General features: G+C 46.0%; 1 protein-coding gene across 1 annotated transcript in view; it reads left to right on the forward strand.

Annotated features, from left to right (window-relative positions):
• Positions 1 to 24,049, forward strand: part of LOC143170643 (fibrillin-2-like) — a 110,972-nt gene that overhangs the window by 29,662 nt on the left and 57,261 nt on the right. The window contains exons 6-7 of the mRNA XM_076359091.1: positions 16,579 to 16,776; positions 18,194 to 18,319. Of these exons, the coding sequence (XP_076215206.1) occupies positions 16,579 to 16,776; positions 18,194 to 18,319 (324 nt within the window). The remainder of the gene's footprint in view (positions 1 to 16,578; positions 16,777 to 18,193; positions 18,320 to 24,049) is intronic.

A 24,049-nucleotide genomic window follows, 5' to 3' on the forward strand; every position in this document is an offset into this window, starting at 1 on the left:
ATGTATAAAATTCTTTAAATACAGAGAGCATTTTTACAAAGCCTTTAGAGATTTGGTTTAGTCCAGACTTGTACTAAGAGACAAAACAAGCTCTCCAGCTGTGTATACACAGGTCTTCCCTGCCAAGACAAACAGAGCGCTTGCTTTGCTAAGAGATGTTAAAAGTTACACTTTTCAAAGAGGCTCCTGGCTGGGCAGTCTGTGAGTTTGCAGCCAGGTGAGGCGGTTGTGACTGACCTACCGAGAATAATTAGCGTGACAGCGAAGAACTTAACCCTTCCAAGGAGCAAATGAATTCCTGCTCCATCGCTAGGCCTGTTAAGATGAAGTCCCTAAGCACCAGACCTACTGGAGACATGACCATTGTTGAATTTCTGTTCAGTTTCTCCATTTAAAGCAGCCATGGTATTTGACATGTTTACAAGCATCCTTGGGAGTCTCCAGTAACAGGAGACTCAAGTAGCAGGCTTGGAAGCAACATGGATCATCTATAGCTCTCAGTTCAGCTCTGAGTCTCGTTCCTAAAGATTTTTCTGAAGAAAGATTAATTCAAAGCAGAGCCTGAAACCCACTGGCTTCATATGTAGGAAGTACAGGTTTCAGCCCAAGACTCCGTGGTGATGCTCTCATAGCAGGGCTGGGTATGTGGTTGAGTACTCTGGAAATTCCTCGGATTCCCGCCTGCATCTCTGCGGGCAGAGAGCTTCCACTAATGCCAGTTGCTGTCTAGCGAGACATCATTCACCTTCAGAGAGTAGCTACTGTGACGTTTCTCGTGGGGGAACCATTGCTAACTACTAAATGCGGCATGCTGGCATTAGGCAATAAGAATGCACTCCAGCATCCTCGTGTCTGCTGCTTCCAGAGCGCAAAACGAGAGACTGTCCCGGCTACAGAGTACAAAGAAAATGACAGGTAGTTTAAGCTGGCTTTCACTGCCTTTCAGGAAAGAAAGCAGAGATGATGTGATACGTACAGTCATTTCCCTCAGTACTGTGCTGTGAGACGTCTACTGATAGGAACCATCCGGGTTGGCAGATCAGACCACGCTCAGCCTGCGGAAGAGAGGACGTGTTGTAGGATACATCTCTCCATCTCTCCCAGCCCCATTACCGAAATGGGGCAGTTGGTTTGAATCATAGCTGGGTAACGTGGAGATTTTATGTTCTGAGCACAGGACAAAGCACTATGAGCTCTGCTGCTCCATCCTGAGTCTGGCCCACTGCTTGTGCTTGTTTGGGCAGCTCATTACATCACCCTGTTACGTTTCTCTGTAAAATAATAGACATTTTGCTGCAGCACGAGGACTGTGAGGAGTCACCAAAGGGTTGCAGGAGGGCTGGTAAGTCGACTGCTAACAGTGATAAGGGGACGATTGAGGCAGGACTGTGTGTTGAGACACAGTCAACTGTGCATTTGCTCCTGATGATGTTCCCAAATAAGCCACCTCCGGGCTGGAGCCACAGTGTTAAATAAACCATAAGATGCCTCAGACTGAAAAGTTGTGCTAAGAGACCAGTCCGTTAGGAAGGATGGACTCGCTCCAGCTCGCACTGCTGTGGCTGGCTGGTTCTGGACCAAGAGCTGGTTCGCCTCCTGCCAGCATGGACACACTGGATATTTGATGATGTGCTTTTACAGGTGGAGATGTTACCTCAACCTAAGAAAAGACACTGACTATTTTCAGCCTGAAATAAATGCCAGGAAATGTGGTTTTTAAAGGGCCCCTCATTGTCAAAATTCACCAGTATCTGTGTTTCACATGTAGCAGAAGCAGGACAGATGGTACCTAGCATACAGATGACACTGAACTGCTGACTCTTTGGCCTTGCAACTTGCTGTTATATTTGGGGACCTCATCTGTCTGCCTTTCTGCCACTCATCTGTTCCCCTACCAAAGATCTCTGTAGGAGAAGCCCCTTGAGCTCAGCGTAGGCATAACCAAGAGTCCCAAGGGATTTCCTTCACCCAGGAGAAATCTCTAAGTGGTTTGTTCAAGCTGAAGTGCCAGTCTTCCTCAGGGACATTTCTTCCCAAGGACACCTGGACAAAACGGTGCCATTACTTCAGGAAGAGTCTTTGGCCAAATAGACTTTATATCCTGAGGGCCGTACCCTCATCAGCAGTGCACACACTGGTGGAAGTGGCTAGTTGACAGTGTCACAGGGGGGTGGGATGTCCCTTAGCAGAGAAGTCTTTCTTGTAGAATGTGACAACCTGTGGCACCAGGGGCTGACCCAGGTCCTTCTGCTGAAGCAAGGCAAAGGGACTGAAAGCTGAAGGAAAACAAGTTCGAATTGGAAAAAACAAATCAAGTTTTTAACAAGGAGGTCGGTTTCGACTGTCTGTCTTCCACAGGAATGTGCTGGGACCCCCCTGCACTACATAGCCTCACTTTAGACCTCTGTGGGGTAGATGTGTCCAGCTGAGCACAGCACGCCGTGAAACCTTACAGATGATGGAGTGATAACAGCACTGAGGGGCAGGATTCACTGACCAAATGCAGACATTGCCTTTAGGATGAGTGTATACAGAGGGGTGATCAGTTCTGACACACACACATATGGACTACGGACTTCTCTACATTCAATAAGTGAATACCATCTCTGGAGTCTTCAGATCAAGAGGGAAGGGGTTTCTCAGGATGTGTTGTGGCTAATCCATATGTAGTAGAGTTTAGGCAAGAGTCTCTGGTTGTCATGCGCTGGCTTGTTTGATGCTGGGCTTCAGACCAATTCATCCTTACAGATTTATGATCTGTAAATGCCCAAACAGTGTAAAGAGAGTTGTCTGTAGGCTTCTCTCTGCTGCAAGGCACAGCGTGGTGCCACGATCTCAGGTTGTTATATGTACGGAAGGCAATACCATGCAGAGGTACTAACTTGTTTCAAAGAACACAGAGCCGCATTAGTCCAGCTAATATCTGTGCTGAGGGGTCGGGATTCTCAGAAAGGCTCGTGAGCTTTGTACAATTGCTGTTGTTTCTAGTGTGGCCATTAGCTGTTCCTTTGCTCTCTGGAGGTGTGCTTTCCTCCAGGGTTTGGGGCATCGGTTTAGACTGGCAAGCACTGAAAAATGTGCCCATCTGTGTTGATGAAAAGCTGGCGTTCAAACCCCACAAATCTATCAGATTACAGATTGGTTTAGGGTTTTAATTCTACTTTATTTTGAATTTATTTTGCTATAATCGTAAAAAGAGATCATCTTATTTTTAAACTGTAATAAACAGTTCCTTCTGCTGCCATGCACTCAACAGGCTGCATGTTCAACAGCTGAGGGCTCCAGTAAGAGGCTGCTTTGTAGTGGAAGCAATCTAACTACCTTCACACTTCATTCAGGAAATACTCCACTTCAGAGGTAAATACCTTAATAGCTAGGTACTCAGAGAATCTTAGCATCGTTTCCTCCCTCTACTTGACATCTTCAGGGATGAAGAACTAGTGAATATATTGTATAACCGCAGCAGCCTTTGGTAACATGAACTCACATTACATCAGCGTTGGAGGAAAAGCTGCAGAACAGAAAAAATGAATCCGTGGAGAGAGAGGCCAATTTTTTTTTTAATAGTTTTACAGAAAAATGAAACATTTTGATGTCACGTCTCTGATTTCACCCTCCTTCAAGTAGGAAAAAATTTGTCGTAAAAAGTGACAACGTTTGCCTAAGGTGAAGGTGTGGACGCTCCTCCTGTGTTCCAAGAATGAGGTTTAATTTGGGTTTTTTTCCATCCGAATGCTGAAGTCTTCACTGTGGATGCTAGTTGCTACCTCTCGTGAAAGAACGTCTTCTTTTACTTTGGAAAAAAGATTTTTAGAGTAACATTCTTGATCTTTGTGGAGACTGTCTGTGGTTTCTATGATTTGTCCAGTTCAGAAGGCCCTGGCTAAGTCTGCTAGGTCTGCATGTCCTCTCCTCTTAATGGTGCAGGGTTTCCAGAAGTTTAACCCACAAACTCATGGGGTGTTGTTCTTCAGTGCCAACACTTCTGGGCTGAGCTGAAAGCCAGCTGTACCCTTGAAGCCTTGCATGGTTGTTCCCAGGTCCTGTATCCCATGAAGAGCCTTGGAAGGGATTGTGTCCATGTAAAGATAATAGCAAACTTAAAACTGGCATCCAGTGTCTGAGTTCTGGCTCTTCATTAGCCAGTGCAAGTAAACAAAGCCAAGTTGCACACAGTGTTTCAAACACTTGGAAAAAAGCAAGGATTAGAGCCACAGCAGGTCCTAGACATGCAACGTCTATGGAAAAGGCAGCGAGTATCTCCTGTTCTTCCACAGTCCTCACTGCAGGACTGCTCTCTTTCCAAAACCATAACCAGGACTGGGTTGGATTGAAGTGAAAATGCTCCCAAACAGCAGCTTCTCACCAACAGAATCCATGTCTTTCAACATTTCACTGCTGTTTTCAAGAGATTCTTACTTCTCCTATTTCTTTCCAAATACCTCAAGAAGGACTGTCAACCATTGAGTGAGGAGGACATGGGCTTTCAAAGATTGCCAAGCTTAGAGGGGTTAAACACATGACAAAGAGGAAGTCTGAGAGTCTGTGTCTGGGGCTTGATCCCATCCCATGGCAGAGCCTTGGTTGGTCTCTTTGTGGCAGGTCTCCAGACGAAGCCACAGAGCACTCAAGTGAAGAGCAGATCATGTTCTGCATGTCCAGTGCTTCTCCAAAAGCACTGTAAAGTATCAGAACCTTGGGATATAACCAGAGTGGGCAAAAGCAGGTCCCAGGCAGCTTCAGAAACAAAGTTCCACACAATCCCCTAGTAAACAAGACACAGTGCATAGGACAAGGGACAGATAGCATCTAAATCGCTAGTCAATACCATTTACTTTAACGCTGTTGCTAATCTGCTCCTGTTTTCTTCCTGAATCTCCATTATTCTGCTTATATCAAGATACTGCTTTTTATGTTTTAGCATGTACATAACATGAGAATCTCCTTTGACGCGCACTCAGGGAGGATTTCTGAGTCTCCATAAAGTGTCTGTGTCTGTAGATTCTCCAAAGTTTTGAAAGGATTTTCATGTCTTTTGGGAGGGGGGTGCTAGTGAAGCCAGGGTTCCTTATAACTGGTACAGTTCCAGTCCTGGAAGAAATCTCCTAGTAACAATGAGTCAGACTAACGCAAGTCCTCAGATTAGCATATTTTTATATGCTATATCAGTTTCTCAAAGATCCTTACTGTGTAGGACAGCAGTTCCCCTCATCCTTATAATTTCATTTGATTTCTCTCAGTCTAACTGCCACTCATCCATTGTCCTGAAATATTTAAGCACTGGAAGAATTGCGTAAGGAGGCTGTGGATTTTCATATCTGTAGGTGTTTAAGAGCAGGTTATACAAATATTGGTTAGGTCTAATTCTGGTAGTCAGTCTTGTCTAAGGGAAAGAGAAATCCAAAATGATCTCCAGCGTTCCTTCCAGCCGTAGCTTTTCTAGTGACAGACACCCCAGGCTGTATATAAACAGAATACACGGTCCAAACCACCATCTTGTAACATACACATGGATGCTAGTGAGTGTCTCAGCATAAACTGCACTTTAATCCACTCAGATTTCCAGATGGTGGGAATATTGCAGAATACCCCATTATTCTTGCTTGTAAGGCCTCTCCAACCCCCCTCCTGAGAGGAGTTATTAAGAGTGGCTTTGTCTCAGCTTTTCTGTTTCCTCTTCATAATGATTTTTATTTCTAAACTTTCAGACTAATTTGGAGGCTTAGGAGAAATGAAGCAGCCACACAGGATGTGTCTGACCCCCATGCATGCATGCAAAAGCCGTAGCAAGAAGCAGCCAACAGTAAACGTGGTCCCTTTGCTCACTCCTGTCTAACTCGGGTCACAGCCCTAACTTCCGAAATGCTGCTCCTAGTGAAGTAATCAGTAGGGATGTACGTATTTCATACCTTTAGCTGGAAACTCCCTCAGAGCCCAGGTACGCAAGAACATACGTCACGCTATCAAGAAAGGGACCACAAACAGTTCTTGGAAATTCAATGATATCTGAGATAACTCGGAAAGGTCTTTAATCTCAGTTTTTGCGTTTCAGAGGAAGATACATCAAATTCATTAATTTGAGCTGCCCAGTAGAATTTTTGTTCTGGGAATAAATGTCGGGTTGGCAAAAATATCTCCTCCGTACAACCTCTGCCTGTGCCTGAGGTCCACGCACGTTGTGAAACTGAGCCCCAGTCCAGCTGCTCTCCTGAAAGAAGAGCAACACACAGCAACAATCCCAGGGGACTGGAGACATCCCAGAAACATGGACCGGGATGTGGCTTCTGAGACTAAGCTGAAATTTGCTTTGCCTGGGCCTCCACGTTGCATCCCCTGAGCTGCAAGGCTGTTCCAGGGTGTCGTGAATGCTTATTCATTTCTTGGGTTTCAGTTTTCTGGGGTAGGAAAAAGACAAGGGAAAGCGCTGGCTACGGTGGCTCCTTTCTGTCATGCCCACTCAAAGCCGCCTGGGTGGTGTGAGTACAGTACGCAGCTGAGACACGAGTTTGCCCGACACTCGGCAAGCCCTTCTTCCTATCAATTCCAGATTAAGCCTGAAATTACTTCCAGCAAAAATCTTATGGAGGAATGCTATTGGCAGCGGTTAAGATTTTTTTTTCCTCCAGATGAGCTTTTTAATAAAAGAGTGTGTTTACAAAGAGTTTTCTCATCCTCGTTAGAAACCAGGCGTTCAGCTGATTTTTCCTAGTGCTCTGCTAATCCAGATGTTAAGACATAAAGCAGGACTCGTAGCTGAGGTATGTGACAGAGTTCCTTCTCCTCAGGCTGCCTCCAAAGATGAGGCATAAGCTCCCATTTCTCTACATTGTGGTAGAAAAAGCATTTTGATAATCAGCTGTAGCCCAAAGAGTAGAGATTGCTCTGACATCTATTGCTATAACTTGCATTTATGCAGAAAGGTCTGGCAGAAGCTTCACCATGAGTGGAGTTCAAGTCCGTACTCAATTGTAGGTTGCCATTTTCCTCCTGCAGACAGGTTTACTTGATAAAATAATTACAGTTCTGTGAAACCACATTTCCCTCTGATCCCTGCAGAAAGCCAGTCATAGTCTGCTGGGAGTACTGGTGGGATGTAGACGCATCCTGCACATATAATTTTCCGGCATGCCCATGGGCTTTATGGTACAGTCTTTAATGAGACAATCACATACTACGTTTCCCCCTGCCAGAGGGTGGGCAGCACTCCCAAAGCACAGCTACTTAATACCTTTGTTTGCTGCTTGGTGTTCAGCGTGTGGCTCAGAGGCCAGTTCACTGTGCACAATGGGAACCAGCCTCTGGAATCAGAATTAATTTCCTCCAGAGACCTTCACGGAAACAGCATTCCCAAGATTTATCTTTAAATCTGACAGGAATGTTTTGACTGGAATTTTCCAAAACTGCTTAGCCTGGGTACAAACTGTTTCAGCCTGAATAGGTAAAATTTGGCAAAGGCACAAGTAGTAGCAAAGAGGGTCTTTGTGAAGAGATGCATGAGCTGACCTTGTCCATAGGCAAGCCATTTGCATTGCCACTAAGAAACACAGGAGGATTTGAGTCAGCTGTAGCTGAGTGAGCCAAGAAGGCTGGACCAGCATGGGTTGGGACCTTCTTGTCTCTGCAGCTAGCGCCTCATTGCCTGCTCTGGGTTGGGCAGGAAGGTGACTGTCTTATCTTCTGACCCTTCATCGCTCTTGGATGCAGTGACATGTGGCTTTCTCTCTCTCATTCTCACTGTGGAGAGGGGTGTCCATGAGTAAGAGTCTCCTGATGTTGTTGAACCTGCTGATGCTTGTGGGAGAAAAGTGGCATGAAGATTCACATTTCACCCAAATCTGGAGACTCTCTCTGCAAAGGCTGTAAGCAGCCCTCTGCCATCTGACTGTGAGGAGTGCAACGCGACGTCACATCACAGTGACAGGCTCAGCAGAGCACGTTTGGAGGTAGACACATGAACGTCTGCAGTTCTGGTGCACTGATATCAACCCAGGGCTGTGCATCAACTCTGATCTCTGCAAACCCATGAATGCGGAGGAATGCAGGAGGGGCATTGTTTGGTCCCTGTCTACTCAAGACCCTTGGGTTGTTCTGTGAATGGGCGCTCAGCTCATGGTGGAACAGCAGCTCCAGGCCTGGTCCAACCAAGCAGGGTCCACACACCCCATTTGTGGCAAGGAACTAGAACGCTTCCCATTGAATGAAAAGACAAAGCCTGCTAGAGTGTACTGGGATAAGAAGATGCTAAGGAGAGTGCAATGTTTCCACTTCCATTAATTAGTCTGAGAAGAATCTAATAACTTGCTGTTTGTGTCTGCTTGGTCATTTCTGAGACTTCTTTCTTCTATTTCAAGATACTTTAGCTGTGGATAAGCCTCTTCCAAAGAACACTTTGCTCTCCCTAGCACAAGCATTGCATCGCCACTTTTGAAATACAAAACCTTTGCTGAATGCAGCAGCAGACAGATGACTGCACCTCATGCACGGCAGCATTAACACAATCAGGCAAGACCTGACAAACCATCCACGTTGTTTGGAAGTCCTTGCTCAGTAGTGTCCTTGCCGTCACTTCCCCCAGCCCATTGACCCAGGAGGAGGGTAGGTTCACAAACCCTCTGCCCAAAAATGCTTCCCACCTGGCAGACACAAATTTCTGCTTCCCTTACTCAGTCCTGTCAGGAACACACCATCAGCTGTCCAGGAGGAATCCCTCCAAATTCAGTCACAGCTCAGCCCAGCCCAGCCACCATCTCCAGATACTCTTTCCCCCGATATCCAGGAGCCTGCCTATAGCCATGATCTCTGCGAAAGGAGTCTGAGAGGTGCAAGGCTTCCACCTGGGGCAAGTGTGTGTGTGGGGAAGAGTCTGGAGCTATCAAACCCCCCCGCTACCCCCAGCACCTCCATTCCTGCACCTCCATCTCTGCACTAACTGACCAGGCAGCGATTCAACAGCCCACAGCGTTTTTGACCCTGTGGTCTCTTCCAGGACGGAGGACACAGCGTGGCAGTGCCAGCCCCCTGCTCCAACCCTCCCAGACATTTCTACAACTGCTGGAACTACTGGCCCCATGTTTCCGCGTGTCTGCTTTGTGCCTCAGACGCTGCTGCAGTGGAGAGCCCTTGGAGGAGGGTTGTGCATGGAGCTCTATCTCAGGTTTCATTGGGCTAAGACTTTGACAGGAAACTGTAAAAATAGGACAGGAAAACTTAAAAAAGTTCTCCCTTTACTATTTCCTTTGAATATGTTTTTTCAGCACTTGGAATGTCTGGCCTTATAAACTGCCGCAGCCAGCTTTTTCTTTTCTGCAAAAGTCCAAACAGTTAAATATCAGGAATGCGGCTGTGTTTGTATGAGGTAAGGAAATGACTAGGTGGAGAAAGTATTCCATGAGAAAGGAGCCCTTTACGGAGACCCTCACACTGTTCTCCCTGGATCCACCATCCCCCCTCCCACCAAAGCTGTCACGTATCGACACAGCCTGAGAGGCTTAGCAGATATTTAGAGTTGCGTCGTGTGCCGAGACCAACGATCAATGTTGTAAAATCTCTGCATTCACATTTAGTGCAACAAGACATAATCGCCGGATTTTTGGTTAGCTCCTTTCAGTTGGTTGTTTGGCTGGTGGCTTTTGGATGCTGTTCCCCTGTGTACTTTCCCATACGTTCATGGTCTCTCTTTGAGCAGGGCATGAATTGCTTCATTAAGCATTTAATTTGTAAGTTATCAGCTCTCCCGGCAGGTCCCAGAGGGCACAGCCAGCCTTCTCCGCGGGCTCTCTAGGGCACACCCCCACCACAAGCAGCCAGAGTTTGTGTGGGAATTTTTTGGGGTAGAAGTTTGCAGAGGGATCTGCCAGATTAGTGTCTTGCCTTGGTCGCATCGGCTCTCGCCCGCTCCCAGAGCTGGCTGCTTGTCTTGCTCCAAAAGCCCGGAAGGTTACGGACAGAAAGAATTGCAAGGCTGTGCTCCTGTGGCCTGGGGGACCAAGCCTCCTGCTGATGGAAATCAGTCATTGAAAATAGAAAAATAGATATCGGGCTTGATACCCACTCTCCTTGCTCTCCTGTACTCGGTTGCTGGAGCTTTTGGAAAGCAGCGTGGAAGCCTGCCAAAGCCTGGGGCATGTGTTGTAGTGACCTCATCCCAGCGAGGTCTGCAGCTCCCCGGGGATTACTTACAGGCAACGTTTGTCCTTACTGTTTTAAGAAAAAGCCTTCAGCGAAAGCATTGTTTATTATGAGAAGGAATTCGATTTTTAGCAAAGAAAAATCTCTTCTTCCTTGCTGGTCTATTTATTTATTTTGTAAAGAAGGAATTCACCCAGCCCATGGCCTGTCTCACGAGGGGATTCCAGCCAAACAGTGCCAGAGAAAGGACAGGCTGAAAGACGGGCTGAGAGTGCAGAGGAGAGCTCTTCAATCCCTTCACCTGCCTTTTAGCCTGGACCCTGCAGATCTGCTTACACGGCTGGGCTCAGGCATATTCGTGTTTCTAGGCCTGTTTTAAATAGCAACGCAAGCAGTGCAATTTTTCCTGCTTTTGCATCTTTACCCAGGGATCTGAATTCCCACTGCAAGCATTAATTTACTCGGTGACACCCCACTGGGTAGATGGATGTTACAGAAGTGGGGAAAGCTATCCTTGTGAAAATTTTCAAACAGAATGCTTCTCTTAAAAAGTGCTTTGTCAAAAAAATACCAATTTTCCCAAAGGGATTGTAAGAACCAGTTAAAAGGGAGTAAAATGTTAATTTTAAATGCCTTTTTTTTTTCCCCACAGCAAAGCAGTACTTTAAATTGGACATGAAATAAAGTTGTGAATATTTCAGGTTCAGATCCTGTTTCAATTCAGGTGTTACAAAACATTTGAAAAATGCCCTTGTTTATGGAAGTGTTCACTTTGAGATCTCCTTCAAAGAAATCAGTCTGAGTTGCTGAAATTAACATTTCCCTGCAAAATAATGGCAGGGAATAATAGTAATAATATAATAATATAATATAATATAATATGATGATGATGATGATGATGATGATGATGATGATAATAATAATAATAATAATAATAATAATAATAATAATAATAATAATAATAATAATAAAATAATCCCAGGGAAACTTTACCTACAAAAGATTTCCATTGTCTTCATTTAGCACTGGGGAAACTGAGCAATAGAGAAGGTGCCTTCCAACTGTTGTACGTAAATGATTGATAGCCTCAGAGTGGTGATTTTAAATAGTCTGAAACTGATTATTCTTTTTTAACAAGACCAAGCTGCATTTCTGGCATAAATTATAGCCATGGTTGGCAAAGAGTAGTGCGTCATTCTTTATTACCTCTTGTAGGAGGTGAGACAGGTTCTGGCAAGGTGAACTTGGGTTAAGTAGGGTAGGGAAGGCCCGGGCGGCATCCCTGGTCAGCACAGCACCCCAGGCGCTGGAAACAGGGAAACTACGAGGTTTTGGTGTGCTGGCTCGGCTGAACCAGAAGTACTTGAACCCACTTTAACGTCCCACCCCTTCCAGCAGGACTCCATGCAGCAGGTGGGTGAAGGCAGATGTCCACAGCAACCGTGAATCGTTCCTCCACTTACGTCCTAGACAGGCTAATTAGGAAAGTTAAAAATGTCTACGGGGATATTTTCAGGAAGCTGTTTGCGAGTGGAATAGCGTGGCTCAGCGTAAGAGCATGTGTAATGGCATAGATCCCACCCGTTAACTCCCCAAGGGGTCTGCGGCTTGGAATTGTCAGGAATGACCATTCGTTAGCTATAGGGGTTCCTAACGATCTCCATGACAACCAGCCAAACATGGAAACTGGGAACGAGGTCTGTTCCTGTTACATTTCCCCTTCTGAGCGCATCTGGGGCCTGCGTTGGCTGCGGGATTGGGTAGGTAAGACTCACTGTAGCCTCAACCTGACTCTGCAGCATCTGCAAAAGTCCCTAGTCCAGGCTAGGTGGTGCTTCAAAGCCATACTGCCTCGGTGGGGTGGGGGTGGCGAGGGTTTCAAAACAAGGAGCATAGCAAGGAGTCACATTTCTCGTGGTTAATGCAAACACGTTGATGCTTCAACTCTGATTCCATGGTGCCTTTTGCAATTTGAGCGCTCTCTCTCTTTGCTGGCTGCTCAAGACAAGTAGGCGTGAATAGCTAACTCTACGGCGATAAGAAATCTACAGGCTGAATGCGCTGAGCACGGTCTACTTTGAAATCAATAGGGCAAGAAAGAAAAATGAGGTCAGTGCATGGACGAGGCTGATGATAGGTGCTGGGAGAGAAGCTGATGTCTGTCCTATGCTGTGCATTTACAGTTTGCAGAACTGTATTTGGAGAGGTTAAGTCAGGCAATGAGCTGGCATGTTGGTTTTTGCAGCTACAAATGACTGGTAAAGGCCCAGATATGCATGGCCCTGCTGCGTTAAAAGTCTCTTCTGTAGAGGTCAAAAGATTCTGACTGATTCCCAGAATAAAGCCTGATACAGTTTTCCTTGCAATCTCTTTAATGAGAACTTCACCTGCAGACAGAAGGGTGAAGCTCATCCATATCCTACCACTGGACACTGTTACTGTAAGGCTGAGCGAGGTTGAAAGAGGAAACAGGAAGAAATCTCAGCTTTCAGCGAGGAAGCCACCTCATCTCCATTTTTCTAAGAAACGTACCGGCAAAGACCAAACTTCTGAAGGACAACTACTTGTGACAGGGTTCCTGGAAGATGGGATCCCATACGTAGACTGGAAAAGGGCTTTAGACATCTCCTAAGCGTGCATACTTCCTTAATAAAATTTGATTGGTGCCTCATTAAAAATTTAATAATTTGACGATTAAAATTAGCAACAGATGGGAGCTGGAATGCAGCCAGGCTTTCTGGACTCCAGACTGCAATTTCCTTGGCTTCATTCCCTCCAAAGAAGTAATCTACATATGAAAATCTATTTTTGTCAATTATTTGTTTAAAAGGGGGTGTTCTCCTTAAAATTGCACTTTCATTATCAGCCTCAAGGAATTCCTGCTGCAGTGCATCCAGCCATGCCTCAGCGAGATGATGTGGGAGGTGCCAGTTTACCCCTTTCCCCTCCGTACAGCGCTGCCACGCATCGATTTTGGGTTATACATTTATGTGATCTGACTTTCTAAGTCAGAGCCCTTTGTAGGTGCACACCACAGTCACATCAGCCACACGTTCTTCTCTGTGCTCCTTTTGACTAGGAAAGGGGGAAAGCAAGCCCTCTTTATTAGGTGTTTCTGCATTGTCCTAGGGTTAACAAGGCTTCAGAATAGCTCATAAAATGTATGATATTTCACTGTAAGCACACAGGCGCTGCCGCATTCCAACAGAGCTGCAGCCCACCTGACCACAGTTACCTAACGCAGAGGCTCCCCCTGCAATGATGCTGCGGCACAATGCTGAACCAAAACCGACTCTAAAATTTAACTGCCCGGCTGGCTTACGAAGTGGTATGAGGTTGGATTGAGGGCCCTTGGCTGAGATGAGTTTGTGCCTCAAAGCTCTGGCAGTGTCCATAAGCTAATGTCTGGGGAACAGCAGAGGAACAGGGCAATCCTATATGATCTTCCTCTGTAAGACACTCCTGGGCTCCAGGCACCCGTAACTCACAATTGTCGACGATTCACATCGTCTGTTAGAAGAATTCCCCTTAACTTATACGTTGCCTGAAGAACCACCTTCCTCAATTTATCTTGAGCCAGCATCACTTCTTATCCTTTTATGATGCCTCCTGGTTCTGACTCTGCAAGTCTCTTCCTCCTTAGGCCACTCATGATTTTGTACCCTGCTATCAGGTCTTCCCCCAGGTGTTTCTTTTTTCAGACTGGGGCCTGCTAACCAGTGCAGTTGTTCCTCGTACATAAGCCCTTCCACACCCTTGATCATCCTCGTCGCCCTTTTCTGATCCTTTCCCAATTCTGCTAGCTGCTTTCTGAGTTGGGGGCTGGAACTGCAAGCAGCCCTCAGGATGGAAGCGACCCGTGAGTTTAGCGATGATGCTCTCTCTTTTGTTCTTTAGTCCTCTCCTAATACTTTAGTACAGTCTGTTAGCCTTTTTGGCTGTTACTGAGTTGATTTCTCTGTTGAAGTAGGCTCACAAAGCAATTTCTTTCATAGTCCTTTGAGTATGATCTTTGAGAAGATTTCAGTTGTTCACTGGCGTGGTTATAAAGAACTCTCCTTGGTCTTTTCCTCAAGGACGAAAATTTGAGCAAGAGCCTTTCAGTTTTATAAAAAAAGACAATGGCTGAGAAAACAACTCAAATTTTGTTGATTTCTTTTCTAGGAATAAACTAGAACAAACTAAAGCATTAAACTTGGCATGGCAGGGGACATTAATAAAGACCATGTGCTTTGGTATCTTGTTAAAATTTGGGTCAAAACCCAAAAGACGATTATTTGGTAATTCACCGTTGCAAACATAGTACATATTTCTGTTCTGATTTCCAAACAAAGGCACTTTTATGAAATCATGCACCTTTATACCAATGTAACTTCAAAATCATTGCCCCTTCCCCCCCCCCCCCCCCCTCAAATCCCTCTTGCTGTTTACTTCTCGGTGACATCCACAGACCAAACTTCTTTTGACACTTCTAGTTTTCAAGTATGACTCTGCTCCCAGCTGCTCAAGAAATACAAATCGGAGGGAGCACTAAGCTGGAAATAAGCAATTATTGTGCTAATTGATTCTTTCCCAGAAATACAGGAGGATTTGTTGTGTGGTTTCTGTGTAGCTTATACTTACCCTGATGCCAGGTGGGATAATTGTAACACAGATGAACCTCACGCAGTTTTTACTCAGCACAAGCCACAGAGGTGAGGAAGGCACATCAGCACAGGCGTTGTCGGTCTAAAGCCTGCAGTAATTACCAGCATTTCCAGATGATCTCTGACAGCCCAGGGTAAAGGCACTCTGCCCTGGTTTCATGCAAACGTAGGTTCTGCCAATGCGGCTGTCATGCAAACATACCTTATGGGAGAAAGCTTTCTGTCTCAAACCGTCTATTTAATGGTTTTCCTTGCTTTTCATCCTTTGCACACGTGTGTCAGGATGTAAAGAGAAGGGAGCTGATTGCAAAGATCATGCGCGGAAATACTTATATATATATAACTTGCAGGCCAAGAAATGGAGTATGGACGATGACGGTTTGAGTGTCTATATTATCCAAAGACACTTCTGGAAACAGAACTATTAATCTTTAGATGTGGGTGCCAGTGCTGCCCATGGCTCATGATTTAGGTATAACCACTTTCCGCACAAGTTTTTTTTGTTGCTTCACATGTCAAATCCAAATGTTTCTCTGCAAAGACAGCTGTGGGCTAATCTGGGTACTGATGCAGGGATTTGGGTTCACAGTCAATTACTAATTACGGGGCACTCCAACATCAAAATTCCATAAGCATCTCTGCAAATCTCAGCCAGACTATCTGAAATAATGGCTGTTTGACCAACACCTAACTTCCTTAGACAGTTAATGTGGAATTTTCTGGTCTGACAATAACATGGTTAAAGGTCCTTTTTCCAGCCACAGATCAAACACTTGCATGCAATCATCTATTCCCAGTAGCGGGAAAAAAACCTCTTGTTTAAGAATTTTGTTTCCTGATGAATGCCTGCTGTGCTAATATCCCTAATCAAGGGTCATGAGAGCCCAGACAGTGGCAAAACCACATTCCTTAGTGCAAACAAGCCCTTCAAAATCTTTTTGGTTTTAAGGGATAGGAGGGTCCTTGTTGGGAATGAGAAACAGGCTGGTTATTTCTGCAGCATCTGGGTTTTAAAGATCTAGTTAAAATTGCCAGGGGACCTTTAAGAGTTAAACCGAAGAAATTAATCACAATGACGTGTATGACTGCCGGAGGTTGCCTTTACAGAGACTGTCAGAGTGCGTAGAAATCCCTTTGAGCAATTTACAGTAGACATCACGGGGGAAGGTTTAGAAATTCTCTCCCAGAACGTTTTGTGGGTAAGATCTAGGACTCTTCCTCTGCAAGCCAAGTAGAAGTGATGTGGCAGGAAGGTATCTCCATCATCCTATATGTTTACGTTACATGGACTGTCAGGCCCTAAGGCTGTCCATGAGACGCTTGTACCATGTCATCTCCATATGCACCTTTGCCCCTAACTAAAATGAAATTTGATTGCTTTGCTGACCCCAGCAGTTCCACAGAAGAGGTGAACTCGCAGCCCTGAAATTGCCTCTTTGCCTGACTTCGTATTTTGAGTTCATTCTAGGGCCAGTACTTAAAGGGGGTGACTCAAGGCATAGAATAAGTATAGTTCATGGGATGAGCCTGAGGGACACCAGGAAGAGCTGGCTTGGAGAACCTCTAGATGATCACGAGACGTACAGCAGAAAGAAGGTCACCACTTCCAGTACTAGTCTCCAGCTTGGTTTAAATTTTTGTTCTTTTCATGAATGCAGGGTTTGGTTTTTTTTTTCCAGAACTTGTTGACTTTGCACCTGAATGGCTGTGCTGGTAGGAAGGGGAATAGGCACTGTGTGTGTTAGACAGGAAACCTTGTGTTTGTGTCTTGATCTAACCTGTGGATGTTATTGTTCTCCCTCAGACTATCGTACTGGTCCCTGCTTTAGCCAAGTAAATAACCAGATGTGCCAGGGCCAACTCAGCGGGATCGTCTGCACCAAGACCATGTGTTGTGCCACCATTGGACGGGCCTGGGGTCACCCATGTGAGATGTGCCCTGCCCAACCTCACCCCTGCCGCCGAGGTTTCATTCCCAACATTCGTACTGGAGCCTGCCAAGGTAAATGCCATGAACATCTAAAGGATGTTCCCTTATCCATCTTGATGTGCACTGAAAGGGCGAGCAATGAATGGCTGCCAGGAGCCCCAGTACAGAGAACAGTTCTCTGTGTAAACTTTGCTAGGTCTGTTGTATGTCCCAGAGTATCACCATGGACCTTGGGTCTCTCATGGGATCACCTAAGATCATCTTAGCTCACGTAAAGATTCTGGTGGTTCTCAGGTGACATTCCTCCATCCCACAAGATGCAGTGAATCAGGGTAGTGTTTCTCCACGTTTAAAACTAAGTTACAGCCTTCCATATAGCCTCATTCTGTGGTGCTGCTATTGTTGTTGGAGCTTCTGTCCCAGCACTGGAGCATGATCAGCACTTGTATCAGGTGACTAGTGCTCTGTAAATTGTATTATTGGTTCAAAACAGAAGCTGTAACTCCTTTGAGATCACACAAGCAATTAAAATATACATAAATCACATGCTTAGGGGTTGCATTCAATGTCTAGGACACCCAGGCAAAAATGGCAGAATGGTCCACTGGGTTCCCATCAGCAGATCCCATCGGCAGCCGCTGTTCCGGAGCTGCTGTTGCTTCTCCCCCACTGATGGGTTGCAGGGATCTCCATGTAGAGTTGCATGAATTCCTTTCTGCATCTGCAACTAATTTCAGCCTTTACCTGCCACAATCAAAAGCTAAAATTACAGTCCAAATCCCACATTGGCCAGTGTCTGTAGGATAAAATTGGGAAGGCTGAAGAGGAGAACTCTCTTGCTGTCTATTGTAATCTGCATTTTATGGCCCCAGTCTCTTCAGGAGAGCTTGGCCTATTTAATAAATATGTCACTCACTGTTACTGCAAGCAGAACAGGATTACAAATAATATCTGCAGCACATGAGCGTGCTGGTTCTAGCAGCAAGTACTGAGGCCTTCCTGAGGTGCTTTGGAAAGCACAGTGTCCCCTCACAGATGAGGAGACCGTGGCTGCAGGATGAGCCTTCCTGGGACGGGGCTGAAGAGCAAAAGCTTACAGTCCATAGGTTCCCCTCTCTGCCCTGCAGCAGTCGTTGCTCTCTGAAGGCTGCAGGAGGACATCCCACCAAACCAGCTCTCATCCTCAACTCAGCTACCAACCTGGAATGAACCACGAGGGGGTAGAAACATTGATGTTTGCTATGGAAAACGTTGCTATACTTTTGTCTCCCTCTCGCTTGTGTAGATAAGCCAGCAATACCTTTATGTCCATTTTCTGTCCTTCACCTTCTTTCTAATGTAATCGGATGGATAATTGCATTAGGAAATGTAAATCCACCTACTTGGAGCAAAGCTGCTTCTTTCTCATAGCACTCCCACCATGCTGGGATAGAACACTCATCTGTAGCAATGGTTGCACTTTCGAACGTCTTTGTTCTTCTTCCTGTAGACGTGGATGAATGTCAAGCCATTCCTGGCCTCTGTCAAGGTGGTAACTGCATCAACACGGTGGGCTCTTATGAGTGCAAATGCCCTGCGGGACACAAGCAGAGCGAGACCAGCCACAGATGTGAAGGTAAGATTGCAGACTTCTGCACGGCTTGACCAGACTGCTCGGCACTGGGTTCCCAGACACACTCTGAGAGCGCAAGGGCATTTAAAAACTTGAGAATCTCTCTGCTCACAGGGCATCTCCAAGGCTGGCAAAGTACAGGTGGGAAAGAGCTCCCATGCCAGCCTTGATCCTAGCTTCCAGGTAGGAGGGAGTACTGCAAGCATCAAGGCATGTTAGAAAATGTCCTGCAATATGAATCTCTGAACTGTTCATCTGCTTCCCACAGTCCAAGGCGAGGAAATGAGGAATAGAGCTTGTCTGATCTTCTCTTAAACTAGAAAGAGTTTTTTATTTCATGCAGGTGTTTTCTGAAAGGTATTTTAATGCCAACACAGACTCATTGAACAGAAGGGACCTCTGGAGGGCTTTAGTTCAACCTCCTGCTTAGATCAGGGCTGGCTTCAAAGCTAGATCAGGTTGCTCATGTTGCTCAGTTTGACCGAGTTTTGAAAACTCAAAGCCTTTTCTTTTGGGGCTTTTGTCTCAGGGTTGCACCACTGTCATGGTGAGGAATATTTTCCTTATATCCACTTGATATTTATCTTTTTGCAGCTTGCAACTTGTTGCCTCTAGTTCAATAGAGTGACTTGAAGGAAGGTAAAGCGGGTAGAGTCTGACTAGCTGGGATGGTGACGGAATAAGACAACCAGAAATAACATTATGGCTCTCGGTGCACTGCAGAAGATCTGGTCCCATGAGATGAGGGTATGGAGCAAGTAAATGCAGTGTTGCTTCACTGACTTGGTGATGTTATTCCAAAGTGACGTGTTGGCCAGAACCTGAACCTTGTCCTTGAATACAAAGCAGGCACAAATGAAAATTTGCTATTAGAGACACGAAATGCCAGTCAGCAGCACGCCTGCGAGCATCCCTCCTTTGAGCCAGTGGCCTGATACTGTCCCAGCCCCACAGGGGAAGCATACCTCCCTGCCAATCCAGGGTTGTCCGCAGACAGTCTGCCTGCTGTGCCTGGTTTTCCTGTCTTTCTGGTTACTTTGTGGGATGCACCTTGCTCATCTTCAACTGAGTTGTAAATGGGAGTGATCTTTTCAGCCTCAGCATCTCTCCTGGAAATGATACAGTGCTTCAGAGGCATGGTTTGTGCTTACAGTTAGGGGTGTTCTAAAGCATCAGTGCCTTAGCAGTAGCTACGGAGCTGCTGTGGTTTGAAGCCAAGCAGGGGGGAATGCAGTCTGCCTCTTCTCAGCATCAGCCTTAGCCTGGCGCTGTGGGCGGCCCGGGCAGCGCAGTCAACTTTCAAACTCTCTGGAGAAGTTCCCAACCTGATGGAAGGGAACTTTGCAGAAACTCCTCTTTGCCTCTTCTTCAGCACAGAAGTTGGAGGAGTTTAAGTATTAATTACCTTCTAAAAACGCTTCAGTAGAGGACCCAGATGCTTTGCCCAGATGCGCAGGTGCAGCTCTGCTCTGAACATGTGGGCAAGCTGATCTGCAGTGCCGGCAGTCAGATCCCCGTGTCTGGAGGTAGGACTGCAGGAAACAGAAAGGACCGCTCCCAACAGCTCAGCAGGGTCTGGTAAGATGGTGCCGAGACCTCTGCCATTTTCAAGGGAAATACTTTCCAGGTGGTTAGCGGAGTTGCTTAGAAACAGCCAAATACCCGATCCTCAGACCAGAGGACTAGTTTCATTTGGAGTATGAAAATTTAACAATGTTAAGACCGGTTGTAGTAGTTAAGGCAGAACTCTGCCTGGTTCTGGAAGCCCCTGGAACTGCTCTTTGCTCTTGGACTCAGGGTAAGTTGGTCCACTGTACTCCTTAGTTAAATTCAGGACTCGCCTAGACTGTGAGAGGCGATGTCTTGGTCCGTGCCTTAAGGCACACACTTCTGTAGGAAAGTGTGGCGCACAGGCAAGGATTAGGTGCAATCAGTATATTAACATTCACAGTGCCACCAATCGAAGCCCTCTTCATGAGAGTCTGGCTCCAGTTCCTTAAGGTCCAGCCTCAGCATCTCCTTTATCACTGCTCGGCATGTCTCTGAGAGGTGTGCAGACCTCTATAGGAAGGACACGCTCTCCCCAAGCATCTTGCAGCCGTTCTCGTGGGCCAGACGCATACCTTGCCAGGCAGGCTGCACCTCTCAGAAGTAGGGGAATAAACGTTTGTTGTATTTTCCAAACATCTGGCAAATGAAAAGGAAAACAGCATTAAACTTTTCCTGCCTTGGTTTTTAAAGCTCTTTCCCACATACCCTAATGAAACCCTGCTGGCCTGTGTTTGCCATTTTAGGGGTGAAACGTGTTGGTTGTGCTGGCGTGACTGCGTCCCACCTAGCTGGGCTTCAGGAACTCCACCTCCCTTTCATTCCTCTCCAAGGCTTTGTTGTAACGAAGACAAGGGATGATGAATGCGCTAGAATCCAGACGTTTAACCTGGAATTTGTTTCCAGGTGGCAAAGTTATTTACAGTGGCAGAACTGCAGGCAGCTAACTGTTACACAGAGAGAGCACTTAAAGCAGCCACCATATAAGCACGATAACTTAAGCAGGCACCATATTAGCATTAAAGCACCTCCATGGCAGTGTGGGTTTGACAGCATACGTAGTCCCATGGGGTTTCTCCCAACATTCAGTTCTCAGGGAAAGGAGCATCACTGCTTCCAGGTGACTGTTCCCATACCCCCACGCTCCTGCAATCCAGACATTTGCCTTGCTAGTATAACTCTAGCAGTCTCTGTGTCAGTGCATGCCGTGTGACCTGGGTTCAGCTCTTCAGAAAAACGTTTCCAAAGTGAGATACCGGCTACAGAAGTTAATCCTTCGGTGGGGGATGGACGTTCTTTTATGCTGAGAAGACATCTGTGTCTGTGGATCTTCCTTGGCAGGATGCCACGAGACTTTCTAAAATTTTAACAGAAGGATTTCTTGCAGTGCTCTGGCACCCAAGGGCTTGGAACCGATAGAATCCAAAACAGCCCTTTTATGTGCATCTCGGGCAAAGAACCAGTTCCCCCAAACCAATGATGTCCCGTGCAATTTGGCTGGCCAATGGACGAAGGCTGAACTGCACTAGAACCACGGGCCCAACCTCAGGACACAAAAAATTGTTCTTGCCTTGGTCTGCCTCACCCATGCTGGCCGGGGACCAGGCAAAGCACATATGAAATCAGTTTAGCTGGAATCTCCTATATACCAAGATTAAAAACAATCCATTGTCTGAATCTGTCATCCAGATGCGAGGGGCCTCTGCGTGGGTCCCCACTTCCCAGAACGCCTGCAAAAGCAGCGTGATGTGGCCATAAACAGCTTCCTTTCACTCTCCTTCCTGGCTGGCCATAAAAAGAGACATCTCCAGCATCCACGGTGTCTGTTCCATCACTTATCTTACCTCAATTGCTAAGGAGACCACCAAAAGAGGATGCTTTCCTTTGGTATGATTTACTGACCTAGGGGTCCTTCTGTTAGAATGGCATAAACATGAGGGATGCTCTAAACTGACAGGGTTGAGATTGTTTTCGAGGGCTTGTTTCCCAGACATGAATCACCAGCATGTCCCCACCAGGCAGTCAGGAGGTGAAGACGATACCTTTGTCTGGGTTATCACCGCTCCCCTCTCGGACACGTACCCCACGTGAGTCACTAAAACTACGTGAATAGGGGAACAGAGAGGCAGCATGTTGTAAGGGTTAATCTGATGCTGACGCTTTATAAGCATAGGAAGATCTGGGCCCTGTCTCAAAGTTTGCTGCATGCTTTGATAAGTCAGGAGCAAACAGTTTGGTACAGCTGATAGAGCACTGAATTCCTGATTTGCTGAAATTGTCTGTACTGCCAAGGTATCTGTATCAGTCCAAGTAACCTCCTCACTGAGCCGAGGGTTTTAATCAAAATAATGACCACAACCATAAGAGGACATTTTCTTTATCCAGGTGTGCTCCAAGCCTAAAATCTCAAAGCTGCAGGAGTTCCCTTGTTCAGTCTGTTTGCGCTAACTTTATAGCTGGTGAAAGGAATGATTTCTCAGCTTGCACTGAGACCATCTTGCTTTAGGAAGAGGAGATGGTCTCCTCTTGTTTTCGGATTCCTTATCCAAGCCTAGCATCCAGGAAATATTAAAAGTAGATTAAATGCCTATGTTAAATACTTCCCTAGTTCCCAGGAGCTTGTATTTTTCTGCTTAGAAGATTCCTCCTGGGGAGTGAAGTCAGCAGATGGGATTGCGTTTGAGCCAAAGGTCAGAGCCTGTGTCACTGTGTCTGCTGATTAATGATGTCTCCCTCATTAACGCAGCAGCATGTACCACTAATCTTCTTCGGGCTGTTTATTGGTGGGAATAGGCAGAAGTAGAGATAATGTTGTTCGTTTCCCATAGTGATACTTATCTCTTAACACAAATGGCACCTGGAATCAAGGCTCCATTTTCAGTCCCTGAATCCCTGAAGAATAAAGATGCTTTTCTTATGCAAGATCTTCTATGCTGATAACGGAGGCCAGCTCAGGCCCTGATCTCCCAAGCATGCAAGGGGGCTGTAGCTGGATACGCTGGATGAATTTTGGTCAGCCCCAGAACGAAAATATTGTCCGTTTTCTATCTGCAAAATGTGAAAACGTGCACACGACATCAAGTTTGGATTTGAACCTAAATATCCTCCAAGTTCAGGGTTGCTCAGTTCCAGAGTTATTTCTGCAGCTCATCTCTAATGAATGTGACACTTTCAAATAGTGGCTTATTTTATGCCTTTGTTCATTGTATTCTGAGGGAGCTCGAGGGATCAAGAGTTCCTGAGCTTGGGGCTGTGCAACATATAATGAGAAATTTCTGGCACAGAGAGTTGCCTCCTCACTTTCTGAAAGATAGAAGCAGTCTATGAAGCACAGCAGTGGAGGGGGGGTGGACTGCGGGTGGGGAAGGGGAAGGCTGCTCTCTTAACCAGCACTGGAGACAGGGCCAGCTTTGCAAGTGCCAAAGGACTGGCATTTATATTGTGTTCGTATGAAAAGATGAGCAAGGAGGGCAAAAGTTGCCAACTTACGGCTAAATTGACAGATACTATGCTCGGCTTATGGGGAAACGGGAAAAGCGCAGGATCTGTTGAGGTTTGCAAGGGGAACGAGAAGCGTGTGAGCACTGAGAGAAGGGCATGCTTATATCCAGCTGACTTCTTAACCCTGCTGGAAGAAAAGAATTGTTGAGGAGGACACAAGAAAGCACTCCTGGCAATAATGGTGCAAAATGAAGAAAGGAGACATCAAAGCTGAAATCAGACACATCTTCCTGCTACAAAGACCTTTATCAATAAATCGTAGGGAAGTGGGGGGGTTGTGACACAGAGTGACACTTTTAAATTATCCTGGAAGCAGCCATAAAAATTACACTCAAGGGAACAATTCCATGGCATGTTCTTATGGGTGGAATCACGGACTGAATAAAGCTTTTCCTTCCATAATTTTAGTAGTTCTCTGCCAATAGTTTAACTTCTTTTCTTAATAGCCCTTCCTCTACTGCATAACAAAATGCTAAGCCAGCTCCGTTATCAGTGAAGTATGTAATGCCACTACCTTATCCAGTATGCTTTCCAATGCCCCAAAAGGAATAAGTGTCTCGCATCCAAAATTGTTCCAGAATGATAACATACAAGATGCAAAAAAGTACAGAGGGGAACACCAGGCAAGGGAGTGAAAGGCACTGCATGCTTTGTGCAACAAGCTCTGTTCAAGTCTGTCCGGGG

This window comes from Aptenodytes patagonicus, chromosome 25 (genome assembly GCF_965638725.1).
Source record: "Aptenodytes patagonicus chromosome 25, bAptPat1.pri.cur, whole genome shotgun sequence".
NCBI classification, from domain to species: Eukaryota; Metazoa; Chordata; class Aves; order Sphenisciformes; family Spheniscidae; genus Aptenodytes; species Aptenodytes patagonicus.